This window comes from Ochotona princeps, chromosome 19, assembly GCF_030435755.1.
Source record: "Ochotona princeps isolate mOchPri1 chromosome 19, mOchPri1.hap1, whole genome shotgun sequence".
Taxonomy (NCBI): Eukaryota; Metazoa; Chordata; class Mammalia; order Lagomorpha; family Ochotonidae; genus Ochotona; species Ochotona princeps.
In genome coordinates this window covers 45,342,322-45,361,895 of record NC_080850.1, presented here as the reverse complement: position 1 = coordinate 45,361,895, position 19,574 = coordinate 45,342,322, and the positions used below count along the sequence as shown (strand labels likewise).

General features: G+C 49.4%; 1 protein-coding gene across 1 annotated transcript in view; it reads left to right on the top strand.

Moving 5' to 3' along the window:
- Positions 1-18,876: 18,876 nt before the first annotated feature.
- HSD17B4 (hydroxysteroid 17-beta dehydrogenase 4) overlaps positions 18,877-19,574 on the top strand; it is a 64,204-nt gene continuing 63,506 nt past the window's right edge. The window contains exon 1 of the mRNA XM_058677413.1: positions 18,877-19,088. Within this exon, the coding sequence (XP_058533396.1) occupies positions 19,031-19,088 (58 nt within the window). The 5' untranslated portion in view covers positions 18,877-19,030. The remainder of the gene's footprint in view (positions 19,089-19,574) is intronic.

Below are 19,574 nucleotides of genomic sequence, written 5' to 3'. Positions count from 1 at the left end.
CCCTTAAGGAACCTTATTCCAAGGTGCACACCACTGATGCTGACTCAGGGGGTGCAGCCTGCCTAGGGCCCACCCAGCATGGTGTCAGCCCACAACTTGAATACTACCCTCTAGGTTTGAGCAGGTAAGTCCAGAAAGTAGCTGTGTGTTTCTTGGGTTGTGAGAGCTTTCACACATGGCTGGCATTTGGTTTTAAAGAAAAGCATATTAGAAATGTTACCAAGATAGTGGGTTTTGTTTTTTTTTTTTTTTTTGGTCTTCTATAATAGTAGCTTACAAATGTTGGGAAACTTCTCCCCCCATATTCATGTAAATACACTTTTGAAAAAATACAGTCTCTGGGGCCAGCACCACAGCATAGTAACCTAAGCTTCTGCCTGTAGTGTCAGTCCAGCTCCCTGCTTATGACCTGGGAAAGCAGAGGAAGATGGCTCAACTCCAGGGGCCCCCGTACCTGCATGGGAGACCTGGAAGAGGCTCCTGACTCCTAGTTGGATCAGTTAAACTCTGCCTGTTTGTGGCCATCTAGGGAGTGAACCAGCGGATGGAAGACCTCTCCTTCTCTCTGACTCTGCCTTTCAAATGAAAATAAAATAAATCTTAAAAAAAACGTTCTGATGGATTCCCCCTTACTCCCAGAGGCTCAAGTTGTACCTTTTGTGGTCCTGTCCATTGCACCAGTTGGGCTTGTACTGCAAATGCTGGTTTATCCTTGAGCTACTTAATGAGAGATGATAAGAACATAATCTAACAGCCCTGCCAGACAATATATGGAAGTTGAATGTGTTGATTCCTCTTATGGTAAAGACATGGAAAAAGTTAAGTGCCATTCATTCATTTGCTGGGAAATTAATTGATCAGTCTTGCTTTTCTGCAGTTGCCGTATGCAAATGAGTTGCATTCTTGGTCATAAAACTTCTAAGGAATTTGTGAAACTCACAGCCCTGTTTTAGTACTCAGATCTGTTTATAACAGATGAAGCCTTGCCTTAGGTCTGAAATGGTTTGATTTGGTGTGATTTCGGCAGAGATTTTACAGAAACCCCCTACTGAAAACCCTGAGGCGCTAACAAGAAAAATTAGTCAACTCGGTGTTTCCAGAATGATATGACAAAAACACCCTGCTTACAATCCTCACAAAGTGTTCAAAATATGTTTTCTAACTGAGGTGCTTTGGGGACCTTCAGGAATGCTCAGAGCCAGAAAGACATTTCTATCTCAGGGAAATTCCCCAAATGGAAACAGCTTTGCATAATACTGAATCCTTCCAGACGTGGACAAGTCAGCCAGCGTTGGCAGGAGGAAAACATCTGTGCTCGGGAAAATGTTCCTTGAGTGTAGCGAACTGAGCTCTGCGTTGCTCCGATTCCCGGGAGCTCTTTAACAGGAGCCGGCCCAGGGATAAGGCCTCTTTATCTGCCTCCCTGGGTGGCAGCTGCAGAGTCGCGTTGCTGCCTCATGGAAATGAAGTGGCTGATCAGGCGCTTGAGGTTTCTTCCTAACACAAGGATTGAAGATTTGACTTAAAATGTGATGTAAGGCAGGAGACTCCTTGTAGCTTTTCCACTTAAACGCTAACAGATGCATTAATTAAGTCCCTGGAAATGGCCTCATGTAAGGTTTAAACACCAAGCCTGGGAGTAAGAGCTCAGGAGTCTACGTGTCTGCTGCTGCCATTCTGTGCAATGAGCGAGAAGCCCCTGTTCCGTTTTCCTGGAAAAGGACTTTTACGGGCTCCATGGGAGTTGCCGCGAAACCATGCCAAAGGATTTCTCAGCGTCTTCTGCTGCTCTTCCAAGACCTCTTGTTTTCACTAAAGGATAAATACTTGTTAAGCTGACCATGAAATTTTCTAAGACAGTTTATGTCCCAGAAGAGCACTTGCTGCTAATTAGAGAAAAGTCCAGCTTCATGGCTGGGCCCTAACACCACGTGTCAGAAGGTTGGCGTCTCTTCCTCCTGCTGTCCACTGCAGGGAGACCAGATGGACCCTACAGGGCACACCGGCTCTGGAGTAGGCAGGTAACTGCTGTGGCTTCTGAGCTGCCGGGGAGCCCTCATACTTTATCTGAAATTTGCAAGACGATAGCCTGAGTGGAAGAAAACACAGAGGACTTTCGAAACTCCAGGACTAATCCCATGCAGGGTATTATTTGTTTACTGGTAGTCTTCACCATTTCCAATTGAACAGCAGAAATCAGGCTGAGTGTAGAACGAAGCTGCAGAAAACTTTGGTAAACTCCAGTCTCTCGAGAAAATTTGTTTTGGATGGAGTTGTTCAAAGTAATGATTTCTGGCAATTATATGCAATCTCGTTAAAATACTGAGTTTCGAACCTCTTCCATTGATTGTTCTGGCTGGTCTTAGCTGTCTGTTGCTGCATAGCAAGCTCACCTAAAATTGGGGGACCTAAGAGAGCCATAGTTGAGCAGACTGAGATGGGCAGTGGTTGTCATCAGCTACTGGCTAGGACTGGGATCGCCTTCTCCTCGGTTCATATTTTCATGGGTGTCAGAACTGTTTTGAGGGATAGCTTAGGTTTGTGTTGGAGAAGCAGACACCATGAAGAGAACTGATGTGGCATCCTGCTCCCCTGAGCTGTGGGACCCATTAAACATCAGCCTCTTGATGAGCACAGCAAAGATGCACTGGGGCCGGCGTTTGTTCTAACAGCTAAGATCACTCATCTGCTTCCGGAGTGCTTGGGTTGGAGTCCCAGCTCTCAAGGGTTTCCTGCCAGCAGGCCCCGAGGTCACCGAGGGGTGAGGCGATGGTGTTCTTCGGCCACAAGAACCACCAGAGACAAGCTGGTGAGGGATGTCCATTTACGGGGGGATTTATAGGTTTATATAGTATTAGAAAAGGAGGGAGATAGAAGGGCGGTCCCGACGATCGCTGTAAGTATGCCCATCTCTCCACACCCTCCAACCAAGTCACAGGTTAAGTTCCTCAGAAGTTGAGTCTCGGATCAAGGGGAGGTAGGCCTTGACTCTGCACAAAACCTAGCACCTCGGCTGAAAGCTACTCCTCAGGTTATAGGCAGGTGAGCTGTGAGCTACGCCCACTGGGGAGCAGGTGGAGTTCCAGGCCTGATCTCCCACACAGCTCCAAGTCTTAACTTTAACTTTCTGCCAGTGTTTATTCTGGTAGGCAGTGGTGATGGCTCCAGGGACTAGGTTCCTGGCTCACTGCTTTGACCTGGTCCAGCCCCGGCTGTTGTGGGCATTTGGATCAAAAAGAATAAGACTGAGTTTTTGAGCTCATACAGGTGAGGGCACAGGTTAATTATCCGACCCGTCCTCTCCGGCAGCTGGGTACGATGTGAAAACTTGTCTGTGAGAGTGGATCAGCAGAAATGTGAATGTGTGGATAGAATTATTGTGTTCCAGAAAAGAGGAAGTGGCCCGCTTGGGGTAGGATCCGTTCCTGCAGAGACACAGCAGATGTCCGAGATCTCCCTGCTTCCTGCTGTCTTCTGTCCTTTCTCGTCCGTGGTACAGTCACCGTGGGACTCCGACCCCCTTCCCACAGTGTGACGCCATCTTCGGGAAGCACTTGCTGCACTAGCATGCAAGGATGAGGGGTGTATGTTGCTCTCCGGCAATGCGAGCGGTGGCACCTTGTTCCCTTGTTGCTGACATTGAGAAGAGTAGATGCTCCTGCAGCGACCTGGTAACTGGCAGAGCCACAGCTTGACCCAGGACGCACTGAAAGCCTCGACCTGCATGCAACATCCTCACCTCCTCCCCAACACACACACTTGCCAGCACCAATGAGCAGGACAGGTGAATCCTTGTCATTCAGTGCTAGATGTCCCAGAGGGGCTCAAAGGAAACTATTGTCAGAAATGTGTTATTTCTGTTTCTAGTCCTGTCTCTACAGGTGGGTTGCCACATGAGAGTGCTGGTGGTGCTTACATGCCTAGCTCATTGCTGACCGTGAAAATCGGCAGCCCCAGCCCGTCTTGTCCACAGACCTGCTGATAAGCCTGACCATGAGGGAGCCACTTAGTGGCCATGGCCTTGTGCAGGTGACTCTATTCCTTGTTATTTTTGCTAAGTAGTGGTAATTGTGGTCTTACCCAAAATCCACAGAAAATACTTGCATCAAGAAGCATGTCAGATGTAGTCATTCGGCTACTGCAGCCATTGCCGCCCGTCGCTGCTGTGACCTGGAGAAGGTGTGGATGGGCACGTGGAGGTGAGGGGTGGAGTTGAGAGTGGGCTGAAGTCAGCTCTCTAGGCCAAGATTACACTGTGGTTAGCAGCTGCCTCTCCCGAGAAGAATACGAGTTGTTCTGTTTTGGGTTTGAAATGCACTGCAGCCATTATCCAGGCTGGTTTCTGAAGAAGTAATCTGATGCCAGGGGAATTTCTGTAGCCGACTGGCTCAACCCACTGATATAGGGAGAAGATTCTGATTTAGAATGGACTGCTGATGTTCACTTTGAGAATATTCACTAACCATTTTTCATCTCTCGTTGCTCCGCTCACAGCTTCATCCAGCTGAAACCAGACTCCATCTTTGGTTCTGCTAGCTCCCTCTGACAATGACTTCTCTCATTCCTCCACACCTGGGGAGGCCAGCTCCTCAGCGGGTTCCTGCTTCCAGAAAGCTGATTGGTTCCTCGCACAGCACCCTTGCCCCCAGCTGCAGATTGCTCATACATTCCAGGTATGCGATATGTAAACCATATGGGAACCATGTGAGAAGAGCCTTTATCCTCCACTAGCCCTTTTAGAATACGCTGGAAACTTAAGTCCACTCGTCTCTGCCTCCTTCAGTTTCTGTGATGGCTCCTCAGTTCCAAATTTTGAAACACACAAGGTCATGACTGAGTGTGGAAGAAGGCAGATGATTGACACTCGGTACATGATGGTCACAGAATTGGCATAACAGCTGCTGAGTAAAAGACGCTTTGTGTTAACCTGATTAAATCCATACTTGGCTAGAATGTAGGACTTTCATCCCTAGGCTGGCGGTGGTTAACGGGCCTGGAGTTCAGGGACTGTCTTGATTTAGGGATTCGCTAATATTAAGTCTTGTCACTCCATATGCTTGGGATCCAGTCAGATATCCATTGGGTTGAGTTCCTATGTTTACAAGGATGCAAGGACCTATAGTCAGCTATGCCTGTGTCCTTCAGATGTGCTGCCAGGCAGCCGTTCCTCATGCTGGTGTTGACAATGGTGAAGTTTTTCCTTAGGGACGACACCGTCTCCAACTCTATCCATGCACTGACATCACTGCTGACAACAGTTGGGCCCATGACCCTAGTCTGGCCAGTCAGAGCGAGTCATCCTCTTGGCCACAGTGAGGATGCACAGATGAGCACACGAGGCAGCCAGGCCATCAGGTCAGCTGTAAAACATCTTGGCCCTCGAGTTGGAAGCAAGGGGCTATACGCCTGGAGTTTCTGGCAGCCATTGTGTTTCTGAGAGAGGCAGATCTGGAAAGCAGAGCTCTTTGGGGGGCCAAGAGGGAGGTTGGAGAGTCCGGATGCTCTAACCATCCCTGGGACTGCTTCCATTTCCAAGGCCAATACACTGGGATTTTTGCAAAAGTCAGTCTCAAGGACTTCTTTTCTGATGGTAGGAAGCGTTCTGATGGACACAGATGATGGTTGGATGGGTTTTATCTCCCTGCTGAAGGTTCTGGCTCTTTTTGAAAAGGGAGAGGAACCCAAGAGATCCATAGTCACTGGATAATGCCTAGAAACAGAACAGCAAGCTCCTGGCGCAGCCAGAGATACATCAGCCTGACCCAGTTCATCTGTCCTGAAGTATCATGACAATGCATTGATTCAAATCAAAGTTGTGGCTTTAATCTTTGAGCATCTGTGATCACTTGCTTATAGTGCTTCGGGGGTGGGCATTTGGCATGGCAGTTGAGGTGCTGCCTGGGACATTGACATGCCATCACGTCATAGGGTCTGGGTTTGAAATGCAGCTGCTTCCCACCCCAGAACTCTGGAAGGCAGCAGGTGATGGCTCGTGGTGCTGGGGCCTTGCCACCCACCTGGAGAGCCAGGCTGAACACCTGGCTCCTGGCTCCAACCTGGCAAAGCTACACATGTTGGGGGCATTTGAGTTGAGAAGTGAATGAGCAGGCAGGAGACTGTCTCTGTATGTGAAATCTTTTTTTTTTTTTTTAAGTTGAGAAAAAAAGTGTTCTAGAAGGCTACCAAGTAGTTTCAGTTAAGGGAAACAAGACTTGTGGTTGAAACTTAGGAATATGACCTCATTTCCTTGAGCCTCAGTTTGCTCTTGCGTAAAATGAGTGTATTCCGCGTCCCTGCCCAGGAGGCGTTCAGGACACAGACGCATCCTCCATACAGAGAAGCTGTTGCTCCTAACATCGCTCTGAGCTTTCCTTTCTGGATTACATGACGATGGTTATCGTTTCATTCTTGAGCCAGAATTAGAAAAACAGAATCATCTGAATTAGAAGCACACACTCTCTACCAAGAGGATCCTGGGTCTGCGAAACATTCTGTTTGCTGCCTCTGATTTGTTTGCCAGCACTTCCGTGTCGGCAGGCAAAGGGAAATGGCAATGCCGGGTGTTTTCATAGCCTCAGGAAAGGTCCAAGTTAGCCAACAGGGCTGCTCTTGCTCTATTCAAGGTCAGGCTGTGGTCACCAGGTAGGCAGCAAACAGCTCAGATGTCCTCCTTGTGATTCACTGCCAGTTCAAGACCCTAAAAGCACCTGATGTTCTCCCAAGCTGTCTTTCAGGTTTTCAGTCACATGCCAAGGGAAGATGCAATCACAGCCGCCCTAGACCGGTCTCGCCTCCATCGCAGGAACAGCACCTGCACAGATAGGTTGGAAAATATCCAGAGGTCACCTTTGCCTCATCTTAGCACTGACATCTCCACCCCGGGAGGAGCGAAAGCCTTATCACCCTAACATGCATGCTCTCCCGATACCAGTTTCTGAACTGCCCGGGTGTGGACTTGCTCCCACCCCTGCATGGAATGTCAAGTCCTTGTCCTCTTTTCAGATCTGAGGATGCCTGTCTCCTGTGCTGATGGAGTCAGGTGTGAGCAAATGTGGTCTCCACATTTGCTGCGAGTAAATGATTTTCTGTACTGTTTCTGGGCGTTTCTTAGATTTCTCAGAAAGCTAGTCCATGACTTCAGGTGGCTTAACTGTGTCATCAGTGACAGCCTTTGCAAGAGTACAGGCTAAATGTTACTTCTTGATCACTGGGAAAAAACCGCGCACACACACAAATCCAAAAGACTATACGCCTGGTGGCACACTAAACCCTTTGTGGACTACCCTGCTTCAATCAACATTCCAGGAGGTAGGAATTTTAATCATCATTCTTACAGCTGAAGACACTCAGACTTAACAAGAAAGGACTTGCTGGGGATCTGGGGCCGGAACGGTAGGCTGGGCTGTTGAACCCAGAGCCTGCTCTCACATCCACTTTCTTCCGGCCGGCAGCACCCTCCACACCCCCAGCAGGATTGAATTTCTGTGCCTCTGCACTCCAGCTGTTGGGCCACCACTGGCCACGGTGAGTCTCAGCTCATCAGGGGATCTTATGTCCAACGAGTCCTCCCAGGATCCCACATTCCCTGATCGTGGGGGAGTTTTCCAGTGATGAGCTGGACAGGGGTAGAACTGAGTCATTCTGGGGGGGAAATGTTGTTTCTCCTGGACAGAATTTTTCCGTTCTCATGATGTCGCCATTTTGCTCTATCAGCTTCGTGATTTCCCTCAAGCAGCAGCCATAATTGAGCTGTATATTTAACATGAGAACCAGGTGGGAATGAAAGGTGGTTATTCATGTGATTATCACGTACAGAGGAGAGGAAGGATGTGCGTGTTCACTTGAACGACTTGTGTGAATGTTGTGTTGGTGGCAAGCCCTGTCCTACAGTGGATTAACAGCCGTGATCATTAACACCTTCTGCCACCTGGGGATCCTTGCTAGCTTCTTCGCGATCTTGATGGGTCTCCTCTGAGTATTGCTGTCAGACATAACCATGAGCTTTCTTGTTTCCTTGGGATTTATATATGGGTGGCTTGACGACGCAGTGGATCTCATGCCATTCTGAGGGAGGCAGGTGACTCAGGTGTGACCGATCAAAGCCTCCTGTCACCTGACAGCAGCGATTCATTCAAAGATGAATAGGAATCTGTCCCCAGGAGTCCAGCCTCTGCTGGCCTTGGCACAATGCCTCTTGGGCCTGGCTGACATGCTTGAGATTCAGGCCCAATTATAACATCAGGTTCAAAGCTGGGAAAGTGAACTGGGATAAAATGGCAGGAATAGCACTTGGCGAATTGGAGGTTTTATGTGCTCCTCCATGGTAAATGAACGTAGGTGTGCTAAGCATGGAAGCTTATTTCGTCCCCGGATGTCCTGCAGCTGTAATCTGTGGGAGGGTTCACGGAGTCGAGGAAGCGTGCCTAGCCCTCAGACTCTCAGTAGCACAGGACCCTGGCTACCTTTCCCTCCTTCGGCCTGTGGCTGTTCCCCCTGGCCTTCTCTGCATTCCCTACAATGGACCCCTCCTGGCTAGCCGAAATCTCTCTTTCCTAGTAAAATCAACTCCCATTCCCGCTCTGCATGGTCATTCGCCATCAATGTGAATGCCCCAAAGTGCCTGTCAGAAGTGGCCTCTCACGGTGCTGACTCTGCAGCCTTGGAGCCCAGCCAGCTGCGGTCATAGTTTTCCATGTACTCACCACAGCAGAGACACTCCTGCTGGGCACGCTGTGTGGTCATCGGGTGTCATGCGTCACCTTTTACGGGGCTGAGTGCTACAGCTGTCCTGGGTGCCAAGGGCATGGAGCGATGGGGATTAGCATTAGGCATTTCTGTGCCAGTCGTTCCTGGAAAGTTGTTTTCAAGGTTCTAGATCTGCCCTCTGTTCCTTGAGTGCTTACTGGGGTGTCTCTCAAAGCCACTTGTTGGTCTTGATAGCACCCCGTTGTTTTAGCATCCTAGTAAATCCACAGTAAGGGCCTGCATTGTGGCTCATTGGCTCAAGCCACCACTCCTGATACCAGCACCCTGTGGAAGCACCAGCTCACGTGCTGGCAAAGCAGCAGGAGGAGGTGGCCCAAGTGCTTGAGTTCCTGCCACCCATGGGGCAGACCCAGGTGGAATTCCAGGCTCCTGGCTGTTGTCTGGTCTCACTTTTGTGGCCATTTGGAGAGTGAATAAACAGATCAAAGTTTCTCTAGTTCTCTGTCATTCTGCCTTTCAAAAAAAGAGAAATTCTTTAATTGACCAGTCAATTCTGCAGGTTTTTGAGCTGAGGGAGGCAGAGGTGGGAAGTGCTCCTTGGGGTCAGCAGCTTGTGCCTGTGGTGAAGTCAGTGCCTCCTGCTGGCTTTGCCCATGTCTACAGTGATGGCCTCAAGCCTCAGCTCTGCCGCTGGTGGAAAGGAAGTCACGGCGATTAGGAGGAGGAGGAGGGTAGGCGAGAAACATTAAGTTCCCTTTCTTGGGAATGGTCCAGCCTAGCGGGGCACCCAGGAGATGCCTCAATGGCTCTTCACTCCCTCTAGTGGCAACGCGGTGACACTGTTTCCTAGCTGTCATGACTGGTCACAAATGTGTAGTTTCCAAACATATTTTCTATCAAATGTTGGGCTGTTGTGGAGATTTTAGAATTCCAGGAGAAAAGAAAGCACCAGGTTGTTCCTGACCCCAATTCTACTACAACCAGAGCTAGATAACACAGATTCATCCTACGAGAAATGAAACTGTGTGCTTTAGTTTATAGACAGTTCATTGATGCATCTGGAATACTATGGAAATGATTTGTTGCATGCTTCACTCCGCCGCACAGAGAGGAATGGAATGAAAGGGACCATTTAATTAAGAACTCTTTTTGGGGAAAGCCTGAGTGCGATGGGCAGTTCTCCAAGGAACTGTGTTAGACTCAAAGGAAAATAAGCTGGCAGCAAGTTGTCAGGTGCTCCGCACTGGGAGCATCGCTGACACGTGGGGCAAGTGCAGCCCTTGTGTTTTTAGTGTCTTGGTGAACGGTGGGACATTGATGCAAGAGTGGACTCTGCTGGCACCTCAAGAACGGGCCTGACCCCTTGGCCACGGTCAAGGTGCCTCCCTTGAGCGCCGGAGCCCTCTAAATCACCCTCCATGAGCCTCACCTCTCAGGGTTGCTGTGTTTCTGTCATGTCCTTTCTTGGCACCTGGGCTGGACAGGTGGACTTGCTGCTGATGAACAGACTATTGCAGACGTCATGACATCATTTCCAAGATTACGGAAAGGCTATGGCCTCTCTGAACTTGGCCGCAAGCAAGGTGCCCCCTGGAGGGTGTGCTGCTTTTAGTCAGTGTCCATTTATTCAGCGTGCACGCGCACACACAGGTGTCTGTGAAAAGACATGTGGAAGCTGAAATGCACGTTACTTTCTAAAAAAAAGTTCATACGAGAAGGTTACACACTGTATGACTCTAATCGCAGGATATTTTTGAAAAGGCAAAACTACAGTACAAGGAGCAGTGGTTACAGTGGAGAGACAGGCAGCGGAAAGCCATGGAAAGGTACTGCAATGATGGGTGGATGTGCGTCATTGCACACTGGCGGAAGCCTAAAGCAAGCACATGCCTGCTGTGGTCTGATATGGGCTGAGTGTGCGCTGCAGGAATGCAGGTGTTACTATCTAATGCCACTGGTGAAGAGGGGGAGGCTAATGCAATCATGGCACGTGGGGGAGGGCTGTTGGGAGACGACGGGGGCTGGATCAGGTCATCAGGGTACAGGTTGCAGGGTTTGAATGTTGGCAACATTCTAGGGGGATGGAGAGAGGCCACAGGAGATCTGCATACCTGTGTGTTCCGTCTTGCCATGTGGCACCCTGCTCCACTTTGGCACACTGACAGTAAGAAGGCCGCTGCCATCTGCGGCATTTCGTCTGTACCTCTCGAGCTGTGAGCCAGAATAAACCTCTTTTATTAAACGATACCCAGCCCATGGTATTAGGCTGTCAGCAATGAAATGCAGTAATTCAAGCACCAAGAATGCACTGTGATGTCCACTAAGGGCTGTGGGGGATCATGACCTGTCAGGGCAGACCCATCCGTTGTCACATGCGTGACACCCTAGTGGGCACTGCAGACTGTGGGGGACCTTGTGCAAATATGGTTTCTGCTCCCTGCTTAGTTTTACCTTGAACCTAAAGCTGCTCTAGATAGCAATGCCCATTTGTTAAAACAAAGATTGCAGATAATGGCAGGAACGGTAGACCTTCTTTCCTGGCTAATCTCTCTTGTTCTTTCGCTTGCTCATGTGCAGGGAAGCTGGCTTGCGCGCTGTGGAGTAATCCAGACGACAGCAATGTCTCCAGCCGATGGCTCTGACGAATGTGGTGACTACAGGTTTGTGCTCCGAATGGGCCCTTCCCCACATGCAGCTTGAAACTATGGCAGAGCCATGTATATCTCGTGGAGGCCTTTAAGCTCTAGTTACCCGGCTAAGCCAGGCCCAGATTTCTGGTCTATAGAAGCTGAGAACATAATTGTGATGCGGAGCCATCTCGACTTTGGAGTTAATTTGCTAGACAGCAATAGATATCTAATGTACCCACCAGCCACTTTGTTTAAAAAGGTATTGAAAAGATTCTTTAAAACGGAAAATCAGGGCCTGGTGCAATAGCCTAGTGGCCAAATCATTGCTTTGTAACTGCTGTGATTTCATAAGGGTGCTGGCTCGTGTCCTGGCTGCTCCACTTTCCTTCCAGCTCCCTGCCTGTGGCCTGGGAAAGCAGTCGAGGATGGTCTAAAGCCTTGGGACCTTCACTCACATGGGAAAAGCTCCTGGCTCCTGGCTTCGGATCGGCTCAGCTCTGGTTACTGCAGCCACTTGGGGAGTGAACCAGCAGAAGGGAGCTCTTTCTCTCTGTATCTCCTTCTCTTTGAATATCTGTCTTTCCAATAAAAACGAAAAATAAATCTTTTAAAAAACCTGTGAAATACTAAACTCATTGTTCATGCCAGAAACTCAAGCCATCGTTCATGCTGGCCTTTGCCTCTAACCATCTATGAATGCCAAGTCTTGCTGGTGTTCTAGATTACACCGTTAGTGTCTCCTCATTAAAAAAAAAAAAAAAAAATTAACTGACTGAGAAGATTTGGGTGCCTGTTGGCCAGGCAAGGTAGTTGTTTATTCCAGTTATGTAGACATAAAGGCAAGATGATATTCAAGCAGAAGTGTAACTCGTGATTGTAGGTAACTCAGATTTACTCTGTTGTTAGGTAGCTGTCCTTGTTACACCAGCCACCTCCTTGAGTCCTGGATGTGATGCCGGTTTCAGAGAGGTCCTTTGCTACCTGCTCCCTTGTGAAAACCCTCGTTGCTGTGAATGCTTGTCCCATTGTCTGTGCACAACAGTAGCCCCTACTTTTGGAGGCGTGTCTCCCAGGGTTTTAGCAGCTTCCAGTCTTGGCATGGATCCCTAAAGAACTGGGTTATAACCTGCGATAGGCTTATCAAAGCGCCCTTTAGCCACAGTGTTCGCCCTCAGTGAAAGGCCACTCAGAGAATCGCTCCAGGACTTAAAAATAGAAACCCTACTGAGGGTCCTCACGCTCTTCAGTAATGCCTGGGTAGTTTCCAGGTCCTTATCTTCTGGGGCATACAGGAGAGTCCGGTCTGGTATAACTTCAAAATTCGTAAAACAAGAAATGGAAAGAACAGGGCCTCCAGGAGAATCCATATTCATAGTGAGGTATTTTAAACATGTCTGTCTCAGTAACTGTTAGCAGAAGCAGGCAGGTTATCAGTAAGGTTGTGGAAGTCTTGATAATATGGTTTGTAAACATGATCTGATGCCCAAAGGCTGAGCCCTGAGCCCCCAGAATGTTCATTGCACATTCTTTTCAAGTATATATGGAGTCTTTACGGAAGCAGACACTGCAGGGGGTCATAAAACCAATCACAATTTGTTTAAAAGACTAAATCAGAGTGGGTTCTTTTTTCTTTTTTTTGGACAGTAATACATGGGGCTGTGCAGTGTTTAACAGAAAGTTTCTAGGAAATCTACCTGTTTGATATTAGAAATTATACCTATAAATAATTCATGCCTTCAGTAAGGTATGAAAGAAAGCATTCAAAACTGGAAAATGTCTACATATTCTAAGAGGGACTGAAACAAACAAGGACGAGTGAGGTTGTAGCCTGATGATGAGTCTTGGGGTCTAAGCAGCACAGGAGAGCTAGGCAGCAAAGAACTCTGGGTCCAAAAGCATCGTTATCAAGGCGCTGGGGCTGCCAGGGAAAGGCAGATTCTGCCAGAGCAGCACTTGAGCACCACAGGGCAGGAGCTGGGACACAAGCTTTCAGAAATGATAAGCTTTCTGGCGATGAATAAATCCAGGGTATATTATGGGAGTAAATGGCAACAGTCGATTGGGCACAAAGAGTTACTGAAAGTGACAAAAACGTGAATTGCGAAGCCAGGCTTTGGATGCATCCGATTGCGTGGGTCTGAGGCACATGGTTTCTGAAGTCTCCAAGCAGAATGAAAGGCGTTGAGGCGAAGCACAGGACAGCTGGGAGTAAACAGTGTGATGACTGAAGGTGGTGGGCAGGAAGGTGGACGGTAAGGCAAAGTGGGTGCCAAGTCCCACGTGGCTGAGTGCGAAGGGTAGGTGACCGAGGCAAGGCAGGCTTCCTCTTGAATCGCAAGTCACCATTTGCCTTCTCTATGTCAAGAGACATAAAAGCTGGCAGTAGCTCAACTTGACACTGAAAGTGGCTTTCATAATTCATGCAATGCACAGGATTATCAGTTGCTTTACATGGAGAGAAACCAGCCAACTTTTGCTCACTGATTGGATTGTATCAGTCTTAGGGTACAGCTCTAATTAACGTACCCTGCTGGGTTGTTCTCCATGTCTCTGCTCCCTAAGCCAATTGGCTCACTACTCAATGTGCATAGCCACTTGTCACAGAGTCTCCAAGGGAGGGACCCATCTTGTCATTTTGGCATCACACACTGTAGGGTCTAATATTTGCTTTAATGTCCAGCAGCTGTCTGTAGTTGAGGGTCTTTTAACCTAGGTGATAAAGGCAACTTTACAGAGCTTAACTTGTTCCACTTGTACAAATATGTAGGTACATTTCCATGTTCTACAAAAAGCAGTAATTTAGAAATGCATGGGTCACTAGCTGTACCTCATCTTCAGAAGTCCCTGCTGGTATCAGTTACTATGCTTTCCTGACTTTTTCCCTGAACATTTATATTTAAGACATTTTTTTACAAGTTCATTTATTTATTTGAAAGGCAGAGTTAGACCTTCATATGTTGGTTCATTCCCCAGATGGCTGCAATGGCCGGACTGAGCCGGGCTGAAGCCAGGAGCTTGGAGCTCCTTCTGGCTCTTCCACGTGTGTGGCAGGGGACCAGGCAACCGGGGGCATCTTCTGCTGCTTCCCCAGGGAGCTGGATCGGAAGCAGAGCAGCTGGGACTCAAGGCAGCACCCACATGGGGTGTAGGAGGTTACCCAAACCCACCATGGCATAGCCATAGTGCTGGCCCCAGAATTTACTTAAATGGAGATTGGGAAAGGTACAATTTACATATCGCATCATTTTACTTTCCAGTTTTCTGTTGTAACCAGAGCCAGGCGCACACTCAGCTGGCTCACAGGACTTTGTACGGTCTGGTTGCTTCTTGGCCGTCGTGTGTGGTCTGCTGTGACCCGGGGAGGAACACCATGTCCTGCCCAGAGTCTGTGCTGGCCGCTCTGCTCAGGAGGGTGTCCTAGTTCTCGTTTGACTGCTTCCTTCTCGCTAGATGACGCTCAGCCAAAGTCGGCCTCTGCCCAAGTCTTCCTGTCACCTTCTCCAAGTTCCTCTCTGTCCTGTGTCTGCTTCCAGTCTCTTCTGAATCACACCCCATTTGCTTGTTTTAGGCAAGAGAGCAACACCACTGGAGTTTGAAGCCTTACTTCTTACCCTTTAGCTAGGTGATTTAACCCTTTCGTACCCCAGATTTCTCACATGAAAATGAGGGTTGTTGAAACATCACCTGTGTAAGTTGTTATGAAATGAGATTCATCGGACACCGAGAAGTGCCTAGCAAGTAATGGATATTCCCCTTAGCACTTGTAGTTATCTGCAGTCATTCATTTGTTGTGTGCATGTTTGTCATATTTCTCTGGAACGCAGGATCTGGAAGTGCCAGGACTTTGTCTCATTTGTGCACAGTACCAAGGACACTGTGTGACTCCAGCAACTCATAAGCAAAGCTGAAACATGAATGTGAAATCTTAGCCATGCACAGGAGTTGTCATGCCCAAGAGGCAAGATTAAAATGGAAAACACCATAAGTGAAGTGTGTATATCAGAGCTGGGGCTTCTTAGTGGCTTAGAGCAGTAGACAGCATATCTAGGTGTACATAGAGGGTATGGCAGCACATTGGGGTCTGCAGAGGACACCTGGCACCATAACAGAGGACAGAACAAATCGATCAACTACCCAGCTAAGCGCTGGCACTGAAAATCTGGGCAAATGGAGACTCTCAGGTGGACTACGTCAACCAATGGATGCTGGAGCGATTTCATTGTGCCTGGAGTGGCAAGACTGGCAGTAATCCAGAACTGTTGAACTATCAAAACCTCTTGAGCAGGACCCTCGGAGCATGCCCTACATCAGGAACCCTGGGGTGGCATCGGGCGGCTGTCCTCCATCGCAGGGTATGGAGGCGGTTGGGAGGCTGGGTGTGGCTTCTCCCTTTATCTCCCGCTTCCCTCCAGATCAGGAAGGAAAAAGTGAATGTGGAAATAATGGTCTTACCCACCTTCCTGTAGACCTTGACCCTTTGTACCTAATCAACTATGTAAAAATCATCAAAATAAAATAATTATCTTTTTTTAAAAAAAAAGCAATAAACACAGCCTCGTGTCTATTGAAAAGCTTTAAAGTGTTGCGCAGTGGTCACAATTGGGTGCTTTCTCTGTGTCTTGGCCTGGTTTGCTAGATGGTTGTAGACCCTCTGAGGACCTCAAGAGCACCAGAGACCTACTGCAGTACCCTCCTGTGTCTTCTCTTCTGTAGACCAGCGTGGGGCAGCAGCAGCTACATGCCCACCATGTCCAGGAAACACCAGCAGCAGTGTCACAACCGAGACACATCTCCAAAGCCTGGACGAACACGGACTCGGATAGCAGTTGCCAGTCAAGTGATTTAAGATGATCTGGCAGACAGAGAAAAAAAGACAATTTTTAAAAAGATCTATTCATTCAAAGTTTATGGAGAGAATGGTAGAAAGCGAGATCTTCCCTCCATTGGCTCACTCCCCAGATGGCTGCAATAGCTAGTACTTGGCCAGTTTGAAGTCAGGAGCCAGAAGCTTCTTCCAGGTCTTCCACATGGATGCAGGAACCTAGGACCTGGGTCATCTGCTGCTGCTTTGCTAGACACATTAGCAGGTAGCTGGATTGGAACAGGAGTAGCTGGGACTAGATGTCGCACCTATATGGAATGCTGGCAGCTTAACCTACTACACCACAATGCTGACCCCAAGAAAACTGTTTGCACTTGTCAAGTTGGCAGTCACACTGTGTGGGTTGGTCAAGGTCTGCGAACCTAAACCCAGTTGCAAAATATATTCTGGAGAGAGTTGATTATGCTGCCCTGTGAACTTGAGACTGATGTCCTGCATAAACCCAAACATAAACCCGTTCTAAAATTCTGAGGCTCAGGAAGGGGTGCAAACATATACTTGCTATGGCCAACAATGCTGTAGCACATCCTCTCTGCTGTAGCAGGTACAACTTGGAACATTCATGAAAGGCATAAATAAAAAGATGAAGAAAATTAGGGAGATCCAGAACAAACCAGTGTCAGTTTCCCATTCCTGCATCCATCAGTGGGCCTGAAGTTTGTGCAAAGCCCAGCTGTGGCCTCTGGCCCCCTGTGGAATTTTTTTTTTAATCACTCAGAGAGAAAAATAAATTTATCTCCACTTAAGACTTGCTCCTGACTTGTGCAGTGTGAATTCCAGGAACGTTTGTACTGATTCCCACAGAATCCACCGTCTGATCTGCAAGTTCTAAATCAGTGTGTACAACTGCAATCTAAAACCAGTTGCAGCTCACAGAGCCCAAACCAGCCCCGGGTGGTTCTCATCTGCTGCCACATGGGGCGCCAGGATCTCCTGGTTCAGGGAGCCTTTGCCTCAAGCTCTTCAGCAGCACACAAACAAAAGCCGTGCCAACAGGATCAGCCAGAAAACAAATAAGAGAGATGATGAAAATGTGATTGTTTTTTCCAGTTGTCCATGCCAGGCAGGACTAGGTTGGTCACTCCATGGCTCAGGTGTTTGAGCCAGGTTGCCCCATGAGAAAGCAAGGACAGACAGGAGGTGAGTGGCAGGGCCTCCAACAGCCCAGAAACAGGCTTGCCAGGCTTGTCGATGCACTTGATGGAAGGAGGAAGAAAGCCCACAGAACAGGTGCAGGCAAGGAGACTCCCTTCAGTGAGACTGGCCACTCCTCCTGGGAAAACGGGACGGGTAAGAAATGTGCTCCGTCCACTGTGCACTGTCCACTGGGGTGCAAGAAATGCCTCCCTCTCCCCAAGCAGTGACCGAGTGCACACAGTCCTGTCAAGACAACACTCTTCTTTGTGTGTGGCTCCGCCCTCTGCGTTTCCTACTCTCCTCATTTTTCAGTTCCCATTTTCATAGTTCATACTTTTCCTTGGTCTTCACTAGGACCTTTGTAAGAACATGCTGGTGCATGTATTGGGTGTACTAGTTAAGATGTTAGCATTCCAGGGCCAACACTGTGGCATAGCACATTGGGTTTCTGCCTGCGGTGCTGGCATCCCATATGGGTTCTGGTTCGTGTCCTAGCTGCTCCACCTTCCCACCAGCTCCCTCCCTGTGGCCTGGGTCGGCAGCAGAGGAGGCCCCGAGTCCTTGGGCCCCTGCACCCACATGAGAGATTCAAGAAGCAGTCAAGGATGGCCCAAAGCTTTGGGACCCTGCGCCTGCGTGGGAGACCCAGAAGAGGCTCTGGGCTCCTGGCTTCGGATTGGCTCAGCTCTGGCCGTTGTGGCCACTTGGGGAGTGAATCATTGGACAGAAGATCTTGCTCTCTGTCTCTCCTCTCTGTATATCTGACTTTGCAATAAAAATAAATAAATTTTTTTAAAAGGACCTTGTTCTGCAGGTAGAAGAGGTTACATTTATTGTGCAAACCTGACCTTTGCACTGTGGGAAGAGGTCTCTATCGATAATCTTGTTTATTGTGTAACCATTATTGGGAAGATAATCTGGGATAAAAGGGCAGTTGGTGGCTCTTGTCATCTGGTGAGCATAAGTGTAAGAGATCTGTGGGGAACTGTGGGCAGCAGGGTTAACAGGGTTCACCCAGTCGTGTATTAACTAGTCACTTTTTTTTCTACAAGGGCTAAATATGATCTCGTATCAAAAACTGGTTGATTCAGGAAGATTTTTAAAATTCAAAATTATGAGGCAGCAAGAGGAGGGCAATGAGGAAAGAGGAGAGAAGCAGAGAGAGGGTCCATGTAATATCTGCTGGTTCGTCCCCTGACCCCAAATAGCCACAAATGGCTCCTGGTTGGGGCCAGGGTATGCATTAAATCCAGGAACTGAATCCTGAGAAATCTTGATAGACGCTCAGTCACTTTCCTGGCTTAGGGGCTGGATCTGACCGTCCTCCCAGGAGGAAAGCCGCACTCCATTTCTCTAAGCCAGGGCGTGTTGTGTGAACGGATAGCACAATAGTTGAACGGGTGACACAATCGCGGCCATTTTGCCACGCAGCTCCCAGTAGCTTTCCCGGCTTCGAGCTGCAGCCAACAGTCAAATCGCGTGGAGTCCACCGGACTACAGTTCCCAGGAGGCCTAGGGACTCCCGCGCAGGCGCACTCGGGAAGCGACGGCGCCGATCTGTCCCCAGAAACTGGCAGGTCCCTCCCGACCTCCCGCCCCCGCCACGCCCCCTGCCCCGCTGTCCGAGCCCGGTCGCCCCTGTCTGTTGCTGGCTGTGTCCCTGCGAGCCGGACTCATGGCTTCGCAGCTGAGGTTCGACGGCCGGGTGGTCCTGGTCACCGGCGCGGGCGGAGGTGAGCCCGGGCGCGGCCGCCGCCGGGGTCCCGCCGTGGGTGTCCGGCGGCGTGAGGGGCAGTGGGTCCAGCCGGCGGGACGGGGCCGGGGCGGGCGACCGGGGCGGGCCCTGCGTGGGAGCCGGGCGGCACTGGGCGTCCCCACCGTGTCGGCGGACCTCGGTTGCCCCCTGTCCCGCCAGCCAGCTCTGCTTAGGCCTTGGCCGATTCTTCCAGAAGCCGGAAAAGCGCCTTGAGGGCGCCCTGACCACCCCAGCCTGTGTGTATGCGTGTGACTTTGGAAGTTCTTAGGAGGGCCTCCCTGTGAGAGGAGCACGCTTGGTTGGAGTTCGAAGTCCCCCGGAGGCTTGGCAGAGGTCGGGCCGCTGATGTGTCCAGGGCTCGGGCCGAGGGAGCTGCGGAGCCCGGCTGTCTGCGCCTGGGGAGGTGTCGGACCCTCCTGCATCCCAGGAGAAGCCCTGTGGGGAGCTGTCCTGGGAAGCAGCC